This window comes from Rhinolophus ferrumequinum, chromosome 17 (genome assembly GCF_004115265.2).
Source record: "Rhinolophus ferrumequinum isolate MPI-CBG mRhiFer1 chromosome 17, mRhiFer1_v1.p, whole genome shotgun sequence".
Lineage (NCBI taxonomy): Eukaryota > Metazoa > Chordata > Mammalia > Chiroptera > Rhinolophidae > Rhinolophus > Rhinolophus ferrumequinum.
This window is the reverse complement of record NC_046300.1, coordinates 24,958,120-24,977,892: the sequence shown is the minus strand read 5'-3', so window position 1 is coordinate 24,977,892 and position 19,773 is coordinate 24,958,120. Positions and strand designations below refer to the sequence as shown.

Here is a 19,773-nt window from a genome sequence, read left to right as displayed (position 1 = left end):
TAACTGTCTTTAGATTTTTTTCTTCATCCCAACTGAGTTTATTTCGTACTTATTGTTTTCTCTTGAATTTATCTTTTTTATCAGAAGTACAAAAAGTATACAACCTTGTTTAAAGGAGGTTAGGTTTTATTTTCAAATAACATACAGCAGGGGAATGTCATTATATTTATATGCTCTACCAGGACTCCTGAAACCAAACACTGTATCTAGGGATCTTTTCACAATTCCTATGATTTTGAGTGACTGAAGGGTAGCTCTGTCTGCAGGTAGGAAGCTGGAGGCTGAAATGACGACCTACCGGTATAGGATTTTTCTAGCTATTGGACTCCTTGATTCTATGACAATTCCTGGTATACAAGTTTCCTGGTAAGTATTGAGCAAGCAACGTGCACAATTATTTTATGAGTCTTGATAAAGTTGGGAGTTTCATGTTGAAAGCTAGAAGAGGTTTAGGGGGGTGGTAAGTAAGAATGCTTTTTTCTTGGTTAGTGGATATGCCATGGGCTTTATATCTTGTGTTGTCCTGCGGTAACTGAAGCCACTGTTGCCATGGAAAAGGATGGCAATTTGAATGAGATAATTTAGAGTGGCCCATTGAAATCTGACTGGGCAGTCTCCTTCATGTACCAGAACTTGTATGTATGCCATTGCACGTATCTCTTCAGTTTCCTTCAACTGAAATGACAAATAAGTGAGAAACTAAATTGTTATTTGATGGCTTAATCTTTTTTTTTTGGATGGCTTAATGTTAAAAAATTAATCTTGGTAAAAAAATACTAAATAAGGAACAATTCAGAATTACTGAGTGATTATTTTAAAAGTGATTATTTGAATAGCATTTATATCGTAGCTGAAGAATGTACAGGAATCTCGAAAACTTTTAAACCACTTTCTAAACATCAAAATTTCAGTCTAAACTCTGACACCCAAAATTCTAAATCCAGTCTAATTCAGTCATATAGGGTCTATTTCCAGTGATTTCTCACATTTGTAAACCTGTTACACATTGGTTTTACCTGCCATGAAACCCTTTCTATCACTTTTATAAAACACCACTTTCTATAGAAAGTGACTGGAAGAATCTGAAATTGTAAAATTGCACGTGCCTGAGCAGAAAACTCCAGTTTGGGGTTTTCTCCTAGGTGTGCCTAAACCAACCGACCTCTGCACCTAGTAGCAGGTAAATTGCCAGAAGAAGCCCAAAGGAAAACCTTGATGTGGGATTTGGATTTCTTTTTTCCCCTTAAACTGACCACTTTTTAGGAGGAGTTCCCGCTGCATTCTCTAGTCCAAACTCCTTGCCAAGACGTTACCATCTTTTTCACCAATTTGCCCCCTGCCCCTTTCCAAAAGCCCTTATTGGGAAGAACTTCCTCTCGTGACCCCTCCATTCCATACAGTTCCAATCGCTCCCAGCGCCCCCATCTCGGAACGGCTTCCCCTCTCCAGCCCAGGATCCAGGTCCCCTAACCACTTGAGAGAAAATTCACACCCCTCGCCCCCTTCCCTGCCGTCCCGAGGAGGCGCTGGGTGGAGGTGTGGGTGGGGAGGGGGCAAGGTTTCCCCGGGTCCCCTGTGTCCTCCTCGCGCCCCCTCCCCCCAGAGGTGTGCAGGGGGAGGGGAGCACTGGTGGGTGGGACCGGGCTGGGTGGGGGAGGGGTGAGGGAGAGGGGGGAGGAGGAGGAGGAGGAGGAGTGTGTGTGCGAGCGTGTGCGGCTGGGGGAAGCCATTGCCTGTTTAATAGTTGCTGTTGCTGCACTTCCGCTTCTCTCCCAGCGAGAGAGAGACACGAGTGGCCAGGCCCAGCCGCAGCCGCAGCAGCAGCCGCCGCGGCGGCACGGAGCAGCCAGACACAAAGAGAGGTACGGGGATCCCCCCCGCTGCCCGCCGCCCCCCGGCCGCGTCGCCGGGCCTCGGGGACACCCCTCGCCGCCTCCCCGGACCCGCGCCGCCCGGGCCGCCCGGCACCAGGCTGGGGAGTGCTGAGAGGAACCCGGGAGCCACAGGGGTCCGGGGCCCGCCCGCGGGGGATGGGCAGAGACCCCAGGCCGCGTGGGGTACGGGGACCGCCCGCTTCGGGGGCGGGGGGCTGGCATCGTGCCTCGAACTGTCAGCGCTGCCCCGGGAGCCCCCCACTGGCCGCCTAGGGGGCCGGGAGCGGGGGAGGGGGAGTTGGGGGAGCCCCGTTTGCCCCTGGGGTGGGGGCCTACGGGGATTTACCCCTTAGGGGCTGACTGGCTCATTGTTATTTCTTCAATGAGGAGGCCGATCCCCCCGCACACCCCTACCCCCACCAGGGGTGGCCATCGGGCGTGTGCTCAGGACCCCCGCCGCGGCCGCGCAGCCGGGAGTCCGGCGGCCGAGGGGCAGGCCCACGGGGAGGGGCGTCGGGGCGCGGCGCTGGGGGACCTCAGGCCTGGTCGCCCCTGCCCCCCCACGCCGGCCTTTCCCTTCCCCCACACGGGCACCCTCTCCCCGCCTCCGTCCCCCCGTTTCGGCTTCCTCTGTTACTCCTCTTCGCCTCTCCTCTCTTCCCGACCTCGCCAAACTCTGCTCCCGGTCCCCTCATTCTCGCCCTGGCCACCCGTTCCCCGTGACCCCCGGAAAACAGACAAAAACTCCCCCCGAAGCCGGCCGACCTCCGGGACCTTCCCTCCTTGCCCCGCGGAGGCTCCCGCGCCCCCGCCCTGCCCTTCTCAGCCTGCCAGGCTTCTCCCCTCCCAGCCCCGAGGGGAGCCCCCGGGGGGCGAGGGAGGGGCCGCTTGCTTTGCTTTTGACGGTTTTCCCATCGCATCCCCCCACTTGGGGCCAAAAATAAACAAACAAGCCGCGTCCAATTTGCACAAGCTTTAATGGGCCTGAAGACTTTGAAAAGCGAGTGGAGGGCTTTGGGCGACCGGGTGCACCCCTGACCCAAGCCCTCCTGACAGCACCCGAGTTCCTTATTTACACTGGCTGCAGGGTTGTGTTTGTTTTGTTTCCCTCACCCTGCAGGGGCTGTTTGCGGGGTGGGGTGGGGGGTTCGCTATGTCGGATGACGATTCGAGGGCCAGCACCAGCTCCTCCTCATCTTCGTCCTCCAACCAGCAAACCGAGAAAGAAACAAACACCCCCAAGAAGAAGGAGAGTAAAGTCAGCATGAGCAAAAACTCCAAACTCCTCTCCACCAGCGCCAAGAGGTACCGTACTTCCTACCCCCCGTCTCCCCGCAGGCTTCCTATTTCCCGAACCGCCTCTTGCTGCATTTGGTCTGCCTTCCAATGAGGAGGGTAGCTTAAATGCTCCTCATGATCTGTGTTCTTAAAAATGAAAGGGCCTTGGAAACCCTAATTATTTTTTTTTCTATTGCTTCTTTTTTTTTCTTTTAATCATTGTCCACCTGCAGCTGTTGTGGCTTGCTTCTCTCTTTTCTTGTCGAAGTTTCTAAGACTCCTCATTACTTGTGTTACTTATCCCCCAATCTGATTTCAAATTATTTGTCCTGTTAATCACTAATCTGTGACCCTCCCCAAGGCTGTCATCGCATTTAATTAGTAATAACTGCCCAGACAACTCGATGGAAACGACTTCTGTTACCATCTTAACGCCCTCCTCACCTGTTGCACATACGATCTTTTTTGAATAGAGCTTTCTCCCACAAATTGCATAAGGAATAATAACTCATGTTAGCAGGGTAAAAAATTTAATAGGTAGAGAGAGAACTTTTCGGATGGAGTTTAAATAGATTTTTCTGATTTGGAGAGTTGAGGCAAATGAATCAATACTTGATGTAAAATGATACTTCTCTTCTGTTTAAGAAATTCAATTTACCAAATTTCAGGGAGACTTAACATTTTCTCATGCAATTTCCTCTTGTACTGTAAATTTTTTTTTGAAGTGGTGGCGCTTTTTCTTTACTCTTTTTCTCTTATGTCTGTGGAAGAAGCTACTTTTCACCTCCATCATCCTTCAGTAATATCGGCTGATCCCCATGATCCTTAATCTATAGCAGATTCCTGGGAACCCCCATACTCTTCATCAATTCTTCTGCTCTCAGGAGGATAGTCGTTAAACTTTAAAGTGGCAAACTAGAAAGATAGTAAGGAATCCAAATGATGGGTTAGATAGGGATATCTTTCTGTAAAAGAATGTAAAGTAAAATGGAACATAAAGCTTTAGATCTTTCCACTGAGTAGTGAACCTGGAACTTGGAATTTGAAAGTTTGTTCTGTCATTTTCCCTGACTTGAAAACTGAAAAGTTGATAAAGTGCTTTGGTGACTTAGCCATGGGCAGATGAAGGAGTGACTTGAGCTTATTTTAAATAGTGTAGAAGTCTAGACTATTAAGTGGCAAGATGCCTTGGCAAGATTGTTCTCATTTTCAGAGGGTTGGTTTGATTGCATCTCAGCTTCCCAGGAGTCCTTAACCCACCCTTATTGATTAGCCCAGTGCTGGTTCTCCCAGAACCTGGCATCTACCCTGCCCACTTTGAATGGGCCTTTCTTAATCTGTTCCCCTCTGCCCCTATACACACACCTCTCTTCCAGGGTCTGGGCTCCTTGCTCCACACTGGCGCAGCTTTTGGCCTGACCTAAGGCAGGATATTTGCTTTAGGTCATTAGTGTTTTTATATTTTGCTGGATATTCCTGGTGTACATGTATATATTTGCGGGTAAAGGCACAGGTTTCAGACAGAAAATAATCTGCTTTGTGTCAGCAAATTACAGAGGGAGATTTGTCACTAGACACAATTTATCTGTTTATTCCAAGGAAGTTGAAAACTTATTTGGAAATGCCTGGGAAAGATGATAGGTGTAAAATAATGAAAGGTGGAAAGCGACAAACAGTAATTTTACCTATAAAGTTAACATCAGTTTTAGTTCCTTGGATATCTAGCTGAAACAGTGGCTGTTACTGTTAAAGCAGAGCTAAGGTTAATAGTAAAGGTAAAAAACGGAGAAGGGACAGTGTATCCAGGACAGAATAAGGGGAAATTGATGTTAGTGGGATACTATAGAAGCGACTCTGAAATATATTGATTTGGAAGGCAGGTGTTGTCCGTACAATTGGAATGAGCCTGTATACCAGAAGATAGCATTAAAAAGACAGATTGGCAGACGGATTCCATTAATAAACTGCATATTGGAAAGTGGTTTCTAGTCCACAGGTAGAGGAAAGCCCCCATTGAGAGTGATCTGGACAAGAATTAGTCTGTGGAACATAATGTATGAGTTACTCTTACAAATCTTTTGCCAGTATTCTGGAAATGGTGCAAATGTTTGTCATAGAGATGAAGCGCATAAAGCTGTCTGGTATCAACACTTTTTAGGTATTAAAGAAGCAACTACCTTTTTGCGACCAGTTTGTAGTAGAGGTTGGGTTGGCAAGAAGTGAGGTCACCGTCTATTTCTATACAGTATCCTTGGGGAGGATATTTTTGCCTGTGTACATAGGTCTTAACATGCAATTATTCTAATATACGTGGGGAGGGATGCGCCAAAAAAATGTATACTTTGGTCAATGTTGCTCAGACAGTAGTTCGCCATAATCAGAAGTGTCTGGATCCTGATGGTAACCACTTTGGGCACCTCTTGTAATAGCAGAAGTCAAACATGACTTGTGTTCATCTTTTGTTATTGGTATATATTGAGTACTATAATTTTAATAGTTTTCCTTTCTTGGAATGTGTATACATTTTTTTGGCACCCTTTGTATATGCAGGTAAAGAATCAGGAAACCAGGGTTCCAAACTTTTAGTCTAACATACAATAATGAATCAAGCAGCAGGGATCTGAGTATCTCAAAACTGAAATGCTTATTGGTAGCAGTAGAATTTAGCAGGACACAGATGAGTAGACCTCCGTAGAGATTGTGAGCAAACCCCTTTCTAAAGTTGACCAGATTTGTAGGGGACAGAAAATGTTCTCCAATAGGAAGGTTTAAAAAACTTCCCCAATCACCATGCTTAAATTCTCTTTACCTACACCTGGAAAAAACAGTGCCTTCTAAAACCTATTTCCCTTCGCATCCAGCCAGCTTATCTTTCTACCCTCAGAAAACCTTTGGAAAGAGAAAAGTATCCATAGTGATTAAGATCGCCTTGGGGAGGAGGGGGGAGTTTTTTGTTTTTGGTTTTGTTTTTTTTACTGTGCTGCCTCCGCGAGATGAAGTTAAAACATAGCCCTTTAGGGCTTTATTTGAGGGGAGCAGGAAAAGTAGAAATAGAAGGCACTGTTTCGAAGATGGAAGAGGCTTAAAGGCCTCAAACTTTGTCTTAATTGATTAATTGATGCTCTAAGCGCCTAGGTAAGTAGAAGACAAAGGCCAGGGCTTGGTGTGAACGGGCTGGTGGCGTCGGCCTAGGAGTGGGAGACGAGGTCTTTGTGAGTCGTGGGTTGGTGTCGAGATGGAGAACTGGGGAGTCCTGGGTGCTGTGTGCAGTATGGGATGGAGGAGGAGAAGGCAGACTCAAAGGAAGTTAGAGGATGTCCGGCAAAAGCAGGTCCGGAAAGGTGGGCCAAGAGTCCGAGCAAGCGTACGGGACGCGGGCCGGGGCCGGGTACACCTGTGCGGGCCGCGGGCTGGCTACTGGAGGCCGGCCTCCCTGGAGGGGCGGACGGGGGTGTTCGTGCCTGAGCCCCGCGCACGGCGTCGGGGCGGGAGGTTCCGGGGCGCGGTGGAGTCGTGCTGGGCAGTCGCCCGGGGCCACGGCGCGGCTCTCCCCACCCGTCCCTCAACTTCACCCCCGCGGTCGGTACACGCACGGCCCGAGCCGTCGGGCGCGGGCAGGTGGGGGTGGGGAGCCCGGGCGGCAAACTGGAGGGGTCCTCCCTGCGGCCTGTGCCGGCCCGGCACCCGGCGACAGCAGGCAGGTCATTTAGGGCCCGAGGGGCCTCGCAGGGAGCGGCCATGTTGTCATCGTCACAGAGAACCTGGGGCGGCCTAGGGGGGCGCTCTGCCGGGGGTGGGCGTGAGGACTTCCCAGGTGCGAAGGGTGACCCGGGCGGGCCCCGAGGGGCGGGGGGCGGAGTCTGTGGGGCGCGTCTTTCCCACCCACGCGATGGCTCTGATTTCTCTGTCCGGTGCACGCGAGGTGCAGGGAAGGATGAATGTACCCTGACACAGTCTAGTACAATTCAGAAAACTAGTCTGCAAGTGAGAAGCTTTAAATTATTTCCTAAGTGGAAAACATCAAGAAATAGAACTGCCTTAGTGTGCGAGGCCAGATTCGAACCCAGATGTTGTAGATGATAGCAGGAGACCCCAGCCCACCAACTCGCTGTCTGTGGGAAAAAAGTCTTTTCTTAATGACGCACCTGAAGTTTTTGGTGTTAGTTTCCTCCTCCCTTAGTAGAATCCAGTTATCATGGCAGGAGGTTAGGTTTATCTGGCAGACCTATACATTACAGCTGGGAGGCTACCAGCACCTAAATGTTTCTTGTGTTTTCTCTCTCCCTTCCCTGACTCCAGGATTCAGAAGGAACTGGCAGATATCACTTTAGACCCTCCACCTAACTGCAGGTGAGCTTCCTTTCAAATTTGTTTCTTTTTAAAATTCTTCTAACCTTTATCTTGTTTTTTTTCTTATAAACTTGCTTTTATTCTTTAGTGAATGCTTGTTTGGTGCTAACATCAAGTAACAGCTGAAATTTATTAACCTGAGTGTAATGTTTTCATGAGCCTCTGACAATCTCAGTTATATGTTGAAGAGAGGTAATAGATTTATTTGGAGTGGGCACTTTTACATATATGAAAACCTGTCAAGTGAATTTAAAGATGTACGTTTGCCTAATTCTGGATCATTCATATGTCATTAAGGATGATGTAAAACCTTTTAGATGCTCAGGTACATTTCGGCTTAGGAAATTGCTTTGCTATACAATGTCATTCACACTCTTTACTAGGGGAACATAGAGTTAAACACTGGATCCTTGAACTTTTTCCATAATGTATAAGTTTAGTGTTGGGCTTTTGGCAGACCAATTTAGGAAATTGTGGCTTTGATAAAAAGGTTTTAAGTTTTATAGATTTAAACTCTTCCGTTGGGGTGTTTTCCTCTAAATTGCTTTACTTGGATTGTATACAGTACATATGTGTGTTTCACTTTCAAAACAGTGTGATACCAGTTCTCAAAGGATTGTTGTTGAGTACTTGATTTTATTTAGAATAGCCATTTTGCTACTATTGAGTCAGGGTTGAAAATGACTAAGTCAACAGTGAAGTGAGGAAGGAGTTGTTATAACAGCCAGTAGTTTAAGGGAAAGTAATTGTTTGGATCTTCTACTCCCATTAAAATTAAGAACAACATTTAACTCAATTCTCAGTTCTCAGGATTGACATTGGAATGAGATGTGAGATTTCAGAAGTGTGCTAAACATATAGTAGGTAGAGGTAGAAGAAGTTGCCGACAAGAAAATATTCAGTGGCCATACTCAGAATATAAAACGAACTTGTGGAAATATTCAGGTTGAAAAGCTAAGTGAAATATTTTGCTTATTAACACTGAACTTTCTAAACTATGGTTAGTGGACTAAGTGGAAACTTTAATATTGCCATTTTGGTTATTACATATATTCTTAATGTTGGTCAGGTGTGGAGCATTCTTTGGTAAAATTTTGTCCTGTTTTGTAAGGAAAGTGATTTTGAATTTGAAATTCTTTATAGTTTGTAACTGAACCACACATTCTTGAGAATTTCTTTTCCTGGCTGTTAAGAAACTTTTCAGACTTTGGAGAAAGTGGAGAAGTGGGTAAAGTTTAGGGCTGTGATATTTTCCTTTTTTTATTTCTGTGGAATCATTTAGGTAGAAGCCTGGAGCTTCCCTTGGTTGGTTGTGTTGAATCCATGGGCATTCCCCATGCTAGATCTGTAGTTACTGCCTGTTTGGTATTGTGTCTCTTCCATTTGTCTCGTGAGTTCAGGCCACTTTAGCTGATAATTATAAAGTTTTCAAAGCATGGTTTAGAACTGATAATATTTATCAAAATACTCAATGACTTTCTTGCAAATAAGGGCAATCAAATTTAAAAATTGTAAATAACTTGAAGGTTTTTATGGGATTAATTGCTTTTTAAAAATAGGATAAGTACACTTTAGTTTCACACCATTTTAACTGAGTTCAGGTTTGAGAGATTTGTGCTGCTGAACATGTACCGTGTTTCCCCGAAAATGAGACCGGGTCTTATATTAATTTTTGCTCCAAAAGACGCATTAGGGTTTATGTTCAGGGGATGTCATCCTGAAAAATCATGCTAGGGCTTATTTTCTGGTTAGTCTTATTTTCGGGGAAACACGGTAGAACTTTTTATCCTTGCAAAACACTCCTAATTATCTCTTCAAGGTGAAACCTTTAAACATTACCTGTGATCAGGTGAAGTACCAAACTGGGCGGTTATTGGGGTGGTTGGTGGTGAGGAGACAAACTTCAACATACTTAACATTTTGAGAAAACACACGGGCATCTCTATTTTACAAGAGAATGTACATTGTGTTGACTTTTAAAAGTAAAGACTGCTCTATTTTCTGAAGACATTTTCTAGTAGAGCTGTTTAAGTAACATGAATTACAGTTTCTACTTTTGGTTGGTTTAGTAGTATTACTGACTTAATGTTATACAGTAGTCTCAATATTCAGCTTATAAAATGATTGTGGTTTTATGTTTTATGTTGGTACCTTCTGAGATTGAACTATTTAATATTTTAATGTATATTATTGTTGGAGATAGAAATGGATAATTTAGTGTGGGGATACTTTTTGAAGTTAGCTTCCAAATAAAATGTTATGAATGAAATGACATATTGGGTGCATGCATGTTTGTTTTTTTAATAATTTTTTAAATCAAGCTCATTGTGACAGCGTGATAGCCTGGTTTTTAATGAAATTGTAAATTCATCAACTGTAAATTATTTTGAATGTGTTAAATAATTGAATTTCAATTAATGTAGTTTGTGTATTAACCCTTGGTAGGACTGCCTTTTTTCAACCAGTATTCAGTGTGTAGTTTTAAATTTAAACACATTTCTTTATTAAAATATAGCAGTTGCCATATAAGTAACCTGTCAGTCGATTATTGCAAATCATTGTGAGAATTGCTTCTCTTAAAGGTGCACTGCTTTTGTTCACTAATTTTAGCACTATACTTGGCAAAAATATTTGCCTTTGAAGTTACTGAACTTCAAAACTTGTGTGAAATGCAACTGCTAAATATGTTATAATGTAAAGTTAAAGCCTCAATGTGGTATATTGGGTAGATTTTAAGTGAATATTTAAAAATTGCTCTATATTGCTATATAAATCAAATTCTTTGGTATCTCTGAGCTATTTGGTTATATGTGCATAAACAGATAAAATAGTCTCCCAATTCACGTACTATGCATTTGGTTAGGCTATATTCCCTGCATTTTGGCTCTATTCGTTTAGGAAAAACATATTTTCTTAACTACTATAATGATTTCCTAAAGCATGCCCTATCTTGGATTGTAAAATCATGCCTTTAAGATAGCCGGTGAACTCGGGGCCATTAGAGTCAGTTTTGCAGCTGTTATTTATAGCTTAGGGCTCAAGCTGTGCTAAATTGACGAGTTATAGCTGTATAACTAATCTGTAGACATAAATGTTTGTAGACAGTATGTCTGTACATAATAAATGATATATTTTGCTCAAGTCCTTTAAACTTCAGATTTTACTTAATGGATATGTTTGTATTATGAGCGAACAAGTCGTATAGCAACTTGAAACATAAAAATTCAGATGTGGGGGCTGCTATTTTAGGATAAAATGTCTTTCAGAAGTCATGACACATTTCAAGCATGGTAGAGAACATTAAAAATAAATTTTCCTTATATATGACTTGGTTACATTTTGACCATTATTTTTCTGTTTCCTAAGTATGTAAACCTAAGTCAATGCTTTTTATTTTTCCGGGAGAACTTACGTAATCAGATACAGTTGGTTTTAAATTTTTACGGCTCAGTCATACTTTCTTGAAGGTGACTTAAGGCTAAAGTGAAGAGCTTTTTTAAAAAATGTAATGCATTTGAGCAGTTAATTTTCTCAGCCTTTTCCTCATTTACTAAAAGGGCCTAGCTTTTGCCGGCTTGCCTACCTCATAGTGTTGTAAAGTTCAAATGAGATTAGAGTTTTCTGTCTGTTAGCCTGTGATAGTGTTAGAATTGCCCATTTAGCTCCTTTTGATAGCTCATCTTTTTTTTTTTTTAAACCAACATTGCCTTTTATCACTTATATTTTAAATACAATTTTAAGCCATTGCACAATAATTAAGAAGGTATGTTTTTGAAAAGTTGAAATGCAGACGTTGTGGAATAAAGAGAGAAAGATCCATGACGTCTCATCCTGTCCTTTGCAGAGATGCTTTAGGTTAGCACTCTGTGTGTCCTCCCAGTTTCTGTGAATTTCCATTGTTGTATTTTTCTGGTTTTACAAATCCTCCTGGAATCAGTGGTAATAGTACTGAGATGTCAGTTTAGAAGTCCCAGGCTGCTAACCTGGAGTGAAAAGAGATCCTTTCCTTGCAACAGTAATGGCGTCTCATCCCAGTTTCGCATGTTTTAAATGTTTTTGGGTATAAGAAATGGGTTCTACAGAAATCGTCTTTTAGAGAATCCTGTGTCATCTCACTTGGTGACAAATATCCTTTCTTTTATGTGTCTTTAATTCATCTGATGTTACTATGTGCATTAAGGATATAATATGACTCCGCCATCTGCATCTTCAGTTTCATTATAATTTTCACTTGGAAAGCAACCACTGTAGTGTGCTTGCCTTTGTGGGCACAAAGGCAGTGTTGAAAAATAGTGAGAACCAGGAGACTGGAATGTCCATACAATCAAAATAGCACCCCAACCAGGGTCAAGTTGCTGGAGATTAGATCATCAGTTGGGGCCTGAGTGGGTAGGAAGGAAGGAAGGAAATCTATCCAGAAGTGAAATCCTTACTAAATATGTAGGAACTCGTGTGGCCTTTGTGTTTACCAAAAGACCATGTTTCTGGGTTATAAAACCATAATAGTGGTTGTTCCTCAAAAGGCTAAACTGAATTACCATATGACCCAGCAGTTCTACTCCTAGGTATATACCTAAAGAATTGAAAACAGACTCAAACACGTGTTTGTGAGTGTTCACAGAGGCATTATTCATAATAGCCAAAAACAGGAAACAAGTATCTATCAACAGATGAGTGCATAAACAAAATGTAGTATAGACATAAAATGGAATATTGTTCAGCCACAAAAAGAAATGAAGTTCTGGTACATGCTACAACATGGATGAACCTTGAAAATGTTATACTAAGTGAAACAAGCCAGACACAAAAGGACAGATAACTGTATGGACTACACTTACGTGAAATATCTAGAATAGTCGTGTTCATAGAGTCAGAAGATTAGAGATTTTCAGCAGCTTGGGGAAAGGGGAAAATGGGCAGTTATTTCTTACTGGGTATAGTTTCTCCTTCAGGGTGATGAAAATTTTGGAAACAAATAGCGGTGATGGTTGCGCAAGATTGTGAATGTAATTAATGGCACTGAATTTTACACTTAAAAATGATTAAAATGGCAAACTTTGTTAACATATTTTATCAAAATAAAAAAAGATAACATTTTAACAGTGATATCTTTTTTATTTTTATCAGTATATTGAGGGAAAAATGCTTATAGCTTAGGAGGCAACACTTTACAGTATTTAGGGATTCTTATAAGGGATACGAATGTTAAATTCCTGTCACAAACTAAGAGTGCCTGTTACATATGAAGAGTCACTGCCTTCAAGGAGTTTATAATCTATAAGGGTGGTAAGAAATGCATGCACTGATTTTGAAATAGTACATGGAAACTTGGAATCGTACTTGAAATAGTATTTGGAAAGTAATGCATGTGACATGTTTTAAGGTTCAAAGGAGTGAGAAATCACTTTGACGTAGGTGTGAAGAGCATCTGTCCCCAGTTTTATTCGGTTGATTCTTTCCCAGTAGACTTTAAGTTCCTCGAGAGCAGGGATTGTGTTTTTGCATCCCTACAGTGTCCAAGAAAGGATAGATAAACAATACATATTTGTTAAAACACCAACTCAAAAACCTAATTTGGGTCTGATGGTTTAATGGAATGTCTTCATTACTCTCTTCAGAAAATAATGGAAAGAGCTGGGGAAATTGCTGTCACATTTTACAGCTGCCCGTTGCTGGCAGTCTTTCTGAGTTGGCACCCAAGCAGTTTTGGCAATTTTCACCTTTCCGGAATCACAGAGCAGCTCTCCACTATAGTGTGATATAAAAGACGTGATCATGCTGCAGGCTAGATTGAAAAGATGGATAAAGGAAATACCAATACCTTTGATTTGCATGTTTTGACATTATAAGATTACTGTTGGCCAACAAGTGAGTGTGGGTTTAGCGATGCTAAGTAAATTGGGATTCCTAGAGACGTTCCCTAAAATCCTAAAGCTATTCTAGATAGTTGGTTATGTTAGAGATGCTGGCACTGGCCTGAGACATCTGACACATTCCCCATCATCAGTGGAGTGAAACAGGGTTTCATAATGAGCCCATTCTTATTCAGCCTCTCGTTTGCAGCCATGCTCTGAAGTGAAACAAAAGACCTAGTAAATGGTGTCAGAATATGCTTCTAATCCTCTGGGAAACTTCCTACTCTGTAGGCTAAGAAGCTCATCAAAGCTCCTTGCTTGAGAACCGTAGTCCAGGAACTGTTGTACGTCAGTGGCTCTTTTCTTGAAACATATATGTGAGTGATTATGGATTGTTTTGTAGAGTCCATGCCACACTGCGTAGAGATAAACCTGTAAAAGGCCTAGGTGATGTCTCACTCCAGTCAGGAAAGTCCTGAAGCCAGCATTTTCAAATGCAGAACATAATTGAAAGTTGTCACTGGGTTACGCTATCTGGGGCAGCGTACTGTTCACTGATACGTTTAACAAAGTAGTCAAAAACCGAATTCTGTCTGCTTTTTAAAGAATCTGAACAAGACAAAGTGAAATGGCAGGACAAAATAAAGGGACTGGTATTGGCATTATCCAGCTCTTACATAGAATTCAGCAGTGCATTTGCCACAGGTGTCACGTCTGACTCGTCTGTAGTGACTTGTGTCGGTACTAAATTTTAAATAGTAATCAATGGAGAGGTCCTGTAGGGTCTACCAGCATTGAAATGATGATCATTATGTGTAATGCCAGGACACTGGGTGTTTGTATCTGTTTAAATTGATAGATGGAAAATCGATGTGTGATGGACCCGAGTAAGTTCAATAGGAAAAGATTTCAAGCACATTTTTAAATAGCAATAGATAGAGCTCGGCTTGGAATCGTCTTAGAGAAAAGTTTTAGATAGGATACAGCTCAAAAAGTCAGGATGATAATCAGAAAGCAGTGTTGTACAAGAGCGACAGCAGCATGACTAAATCAAATCATATTTAAAAAAAAATATTAGCATGTCTCCTGTGTGCTAACCACTGCTCTCTGTGGGTGAGTAAAACAGGCATGGCCTCTGGCTTGTGGAGCTTGAATTTTAGTGGCCAGTACAGACAACAACCAAGCAAAAAGGATTAGTAACTACAAATTGTGTTGGCTAGGAGGAGAGAAATTAACAGTGCAGTGATGGAGAATAATTGGGGGAGGAGGTGTTACTTAGAAAAGGCTTAACAAGACATGAAGGCAAAGACAGATGAGAAGAAAGGAGCTAGCTTTGCGAAAAGAGCAGGAAGAACATCCCAGACCGAGGGAAGCACAAACACAGAGCCCTGAGGTGCAGAGGGTCACGTGATGCGGGACCATGTAAACCATGGTAGAGAGTTTGGATTTCATTCTAAGAACAGTGGGAAGCCATTCAAGTTTTTAAAGCAAGGAAGTGATATTATACAGTGATGACTTAAAAGGTTTTTCCCATCCTACATGCTAAGTGGAAAAGAGCTGGGAGAAAGGCACAAGTAGACAAAAGGAAACCAGAAAGGAGGAGAGAGTATTGGTCTATTCCAATGATAGCTAGGATTGAGGTGGTGGCAGTGGAGATGAGGTTAGAACACATGGAGCTGATAGGAATTGCCTATGGGAGATGAGAGACAGGACTCAAACTTCTGTGGTTCTAGCAGTTAGGTAGATGATAGTGATATTTTACTGATAGAAGACTGGAATAGGGTGTGTGTTTGTGTGTTGGGATGAGAACAGCGTAAGTCCTTTTGCATATGTTAGGTCCTTTTTGGATATGTTAGGTTTGAGATATGCTAATGAGGCATCCAAATAAAGGTGTTAAATAGAGGTCAGATATAGGTAGTTGGAGCTCAGAGGATATATTTTGAACTCGAGATAAATAGAAGCTTGAGATACATATACATGTGGGACACGTCAATATACAGAGGCCTTTGAACGTCTGGGGAATGGCTCTAGCTCACCTCAAAAGGAAACGTGTTGGGAGAAGACGGCCCAGGTTGGAGACTTGGACCTCTAGCATTTAGAGGTTGTGTAATCTAAAGGAGATGCCAGCAAAGGAGACTGAGAGAAGGGAAACCAAGCGAGTTGGTGTCAGAAAGCTGTGAGTGGAAAGTATTTTGAGTTGAGTTGTCATTAACTCTGGAAGAATGCTGTGCGGTGGAAAAAGATGAAGACCAGTAAGTAACCATTGGATTTTACACCTTCAAATTTGCTGACATCACAAGACAGATCCAGTGTAGAGATGATGCACAAGAGGGGATGATTTTCAAGAAAGAAAAGGCGTTTGTGTTACTCTTCCCAACCAGAAGGTTTCATTGTGTTTATCCAGAGAAGGGATTTAATATCATCTGATTTTTACACTTTAGGGCAGAATTTCATTGTGTATATAATTTTTCTTGGGAGAGGGTCTGTAATTTTTAATGGATTCTCATTTTCTGTTTTAAATGGTTTCCTCTTCTCTACCTCCAGAAAAAGTTAACTTCTGCTTTACTAGATTCAATTCCTTGTGATCTTACGGCTAACACTGTAGTGTCGGTGCCTCAACTAAATGCCAGGTTCATATATTACGTCTTGATGAATCCCTTTTGCAGGGCTTAGTTTAAAAAATACTAGGGAGTGGGAAGATTGGAAAATCAGTAAATTGCTGTCGCCATCCTTAAAATTTTTTACATGCTTGGATTTACATTGACCTTTGTCCTCTGTTCATACTCGTGAATGCACTAGAATGAATGGGTACATGTGTTAACACAGCTTAAGTTATTCATCATTCAATATTTTTTCATCCTTTCAAGATTGGCTGTTATGTTAGTAGTTTACATTGATTGAATGTACCTGGAACTCTTAAAGCATCATCTTTCCAACCTACAAATCATGTTTTATTAATTTGTTTCAGATTATCCCAGGTACTCTGGTCTTGCTTAATTTGATAATTCAGTTTCTCCCTTTGAGATTGGTTTGGTCAAGACGCAAATGTGTAAGTTACACACAGTAAGTTGGGGGGCAATAAGATACCTAGACTCATTGCTGGATGTGGTTAACAGTTTCATACAAGAAAATGTCCCACGATATTTCTCTTAGTACTTCCCACCTGAGCAGTTATGCGTGCATAGCAGCTTTTGCATAAAAATTCAGACACCAGGTTCCATTCAGATTCTGAGTGTAGGGGATTTGGGTGAAAGAGTTGCACAAACATCCTGTGTGATTTGGCTGGTATCTTTTTATTCACATCACAAAAGTTATCAGTCAAGACACTACATTTTCAGTCTCAAAAATATGGTATATTTTATTACATTAACTTTCTTTAAAAGTCCGTTCTTTGGGCTATTGAGTTTCTTTTGACATTTTCCAACAACTAGAGGTTATCTTCCAGTATGCCTTTGCAATAAATAAATACTTGGAGGAGAAATTATGTATGATATCTTACTCGAATAACTTTGACAAATTTCTAAATTCAAATTGATGACACAGAGAAGTCATTTTTATTGTGTAACCTGAAGTTGCAGACTGGTGCTGTGGGTTACTGGGTGAGATGAAGACAGCCAGGAAATTGTGTCTCTTGGGCAAGTCAGTGAACCAGACTGGTGAAGGGACAGCAGAGCTCTGTGAGCATTAAGGGTAGAATTAACAAATTTTCAGGATTGGGAGACACTCTTATAATTCAGAGAGTATTAGTTAGTTGGAATCACAAAAGTGTTAGGTACTGCCAGAGGGAATCAAATGATAACATGTGGAACCACAAATGTTTTGGCTACATAGGAACTTTGCTTCCCAAATAACTTAAATGTCTCCTACCACCAGTCGTAACCCTTCCTCCTCTAATAGTAGCACATCTCGAGTTTTTTAAGGTAATTTATTGGAATTGGCGTTATAAAATTTTATTTCTTTGCAGACTTTGCTAGAACACATTTATCCTAAAGACAAGGAGATTGTTGAATTGGTGTATGTCAGAAATTCTAAAAGAAAACCCTTGTTTTATAACAAGCAACCAGGAGGATTTCTTATAAACATAATGGATAACTTTAACCTAAGTAAATATTTCAAAACAAATGTATGTTAAGTGATTATAGTAACGTGTGAGCAGAGACTGGCAGTAAAAATAGCAGTATCGTATTAATAGTATAGGATTCTGCTTTGGCCTTGGTTCTTTTTCTGAGTAGCTCTCTCAGTGAGTCCTCAGAATACCTAACTTCATTCTTTAGCTAGACTGGTAGTCCCCGCCCGACCCTATGTTTCTTCTTCATAGGTTGGTATCATGAGATGTTTTCACATCCAAAGTACGTGTATTACATAGTAAACATTGTCAAGTGATAGGGACCAGTCATAAAATAAATCATGTCCAGTACACAATTCTTATTAGAACTTATTTGAAATTGGGTTCTGTGCTGTCTTGCCACACTGCTGGACTGTGTAGATACAGAGATTTCTAGTATCACTACATTTTACTGTAACTATTCACATTTATACTCGTATATTGGGAGGAAATTCTGTACTGTAGTACCTGCGAGTTAAACACATGATTGTGAAAAAAGTAAAAAGCTATTAAGGTCTTGGAGGCTAAATTAATTTTTATGATGGAAATTTTGTAGCTGGGAAGGACTGGATGCCCCTCCTCCATCTCTGTGTCCTGTTTATTACGAGGTGTGTATTGATAAGTGAATTTTTATCAATTGTCTCCATTCTGTCTCCAAAGAGTGGTGTGCTGTTTCTCTGTTTCTTTTCCAGAGCAATTCCTAAAACCTTTCTACATTTAGTGGTTTGTTATGGTCCAGCTTGCATTTAAATTCAAAGATTTAAACTTCCCAACCTTGTAGTAAGCCCCTCCAGAGCAGAAGCTTCTCTGATATATAACAAATTCCTAATGTGGCGCAAGGTTTGGGGAGGATAACATTTACTAATTGTCATTTGATCTGGAGGGGCATAAAAAGAAATGCTATCTCATTTAGTGGGCTGGTAAGTCAATTCTCAGGATACCTAATGCTGTTACTACAGGCTTAATCTTCATTTTCCTTTCTGGTTGAAATCGGTCAGTTCATTCTTGTGTTTCTGGCTTTTACCCACCCTGGTTTGCTCCCTCTCCTTCCTTTTTCTTAAGGAAAAAAAGCTTAGCCAGTTAAGTGAAGTTTTCTCAGAAATTTCTTCTGGACATGCTCACTAGAGACAGAAGACAGTTTGTGACACTTGACATGTCTGGAAGAGATATGATTGCATGTACCTAGGCTGTCTGTATGAATTGTTATGACTTAAACTTTGAAGTTATGATTCATTCCTCAACAGGTATTTACCAAGCCCAGTAGATTCATAATTATCTTCTTTGAGCGAGTTTTTAAAATATATAACATTTGCATCATGAGAATGTCTGTATTAATAACAGATTTTTGTTTGTTCCAGTTAAATCTTATTACTAGTTTTGCAAGTGTATTTGTTGAGGCCTAGCAGGGTTATCGGTGACTCAGCTGGGGTGGGCGGGGCAGTCTCCTACCTGCCCCACCTGTGTTCTCTGCCTGTTCTCACTGTCACCCAGGCTGAGCAATCCAAGTCACTGACAACACTGCCAATACTTTGATCAGTGCCTGCCCTGGCTTACTCCATTGTGTGGCCCTTTGACTTAAGATACAGCTGTAACTAGCTGTCCCTCACCATGTTCAGTTGCTCATTCTAACATTGGTTGGGCATTTCCTGTTGTGCCAGGTACTGAAGACAGAGCTGTGAAAAAGACTATCCCTGCTGTCATGGAGCTTACATTCATATGGAGGGAGGGACAATAAAACAAAAATGTACAAAAGTAATTTCAGATAGCAATACTAAGAAATTAAAACAGGGAAATGGCATAGCAAGTGACTGGGCAGGTTGGGGCCTTAGGAGGTGCCATTCTGAGGAGACGGGGCCATGAATGATGACAAGGGCCCTGCCATAAGAAGGGCATTTTAGACAGAAAGACAGCAAGTAGGTGCTATGTGGGGAAGGCCAGCATGACTGAACATTGTGTGTGAGGATGAGAGCGGTAGGAGATGAGGTAGGCAGAGGTCAGATTTTATTTATTTCAGTGGAAAGCCATTGGAGAGTTATAAGCAGAATACCACCACGGTTGGTCAGTACTTGAAAACTATCTAAAATCTCCAACTTAATAGAAGTTATGGAGATACTCTTTGTAAACATCTTTTTTTTTTTTTGGCCTTACAGATTCACTGACATTTCTTTTATATAATATTTCTGTTATATCTGGATACAATCAGTACTTTATCATACCTATTATACGTGTATCTACAAATTTATGTCTATTATATCTAGCAATTAAAAAAAATTAAAGACGTGCTACCCAAAATGTGTGTCTGAACAGGTGA

At 41.7% G+C, this 19,773-nt stretch overlaps 1 protein-coding gene across 2 annotated transcripts in view; it reads left to right on the top strand.

Annotated features, from left to right (window-relative positions):
- The first annotated feature begins 1,706 nt into the window (after positions 1-1,706).
- UBE2E1 (ubiquitin conjugating enzyme E2 E1) overlaps positions 1,707-19,773 on the top strand; it is a 63,216-nt gene continuing 45,149 nt past the window's right edge. Inside the window, exons 1-3 of one of the 2 annotated variants that reach the window (XM_033131587.1) lie at positions 1,707-1,862; positions 3,088-3,179; positions 7,452-7,502. In XM_033131587.1, coding sequence (XP_032987478.1) covers positions 3,139-3,179; positions 7,452-7,502 — 92 coding nt within the window. In that variant the 5' untranslated portion in view covers positions 1,707-1,862; positions 3,088-3,138. Of the gene's footprint in view, positions 1,863-2,994; positions 3,180-7,451; positions 7,503-19,773 lie in introns of both variants that reach the window. The other variant, XM_033131586.1, reaches the window with a different exon arrangement.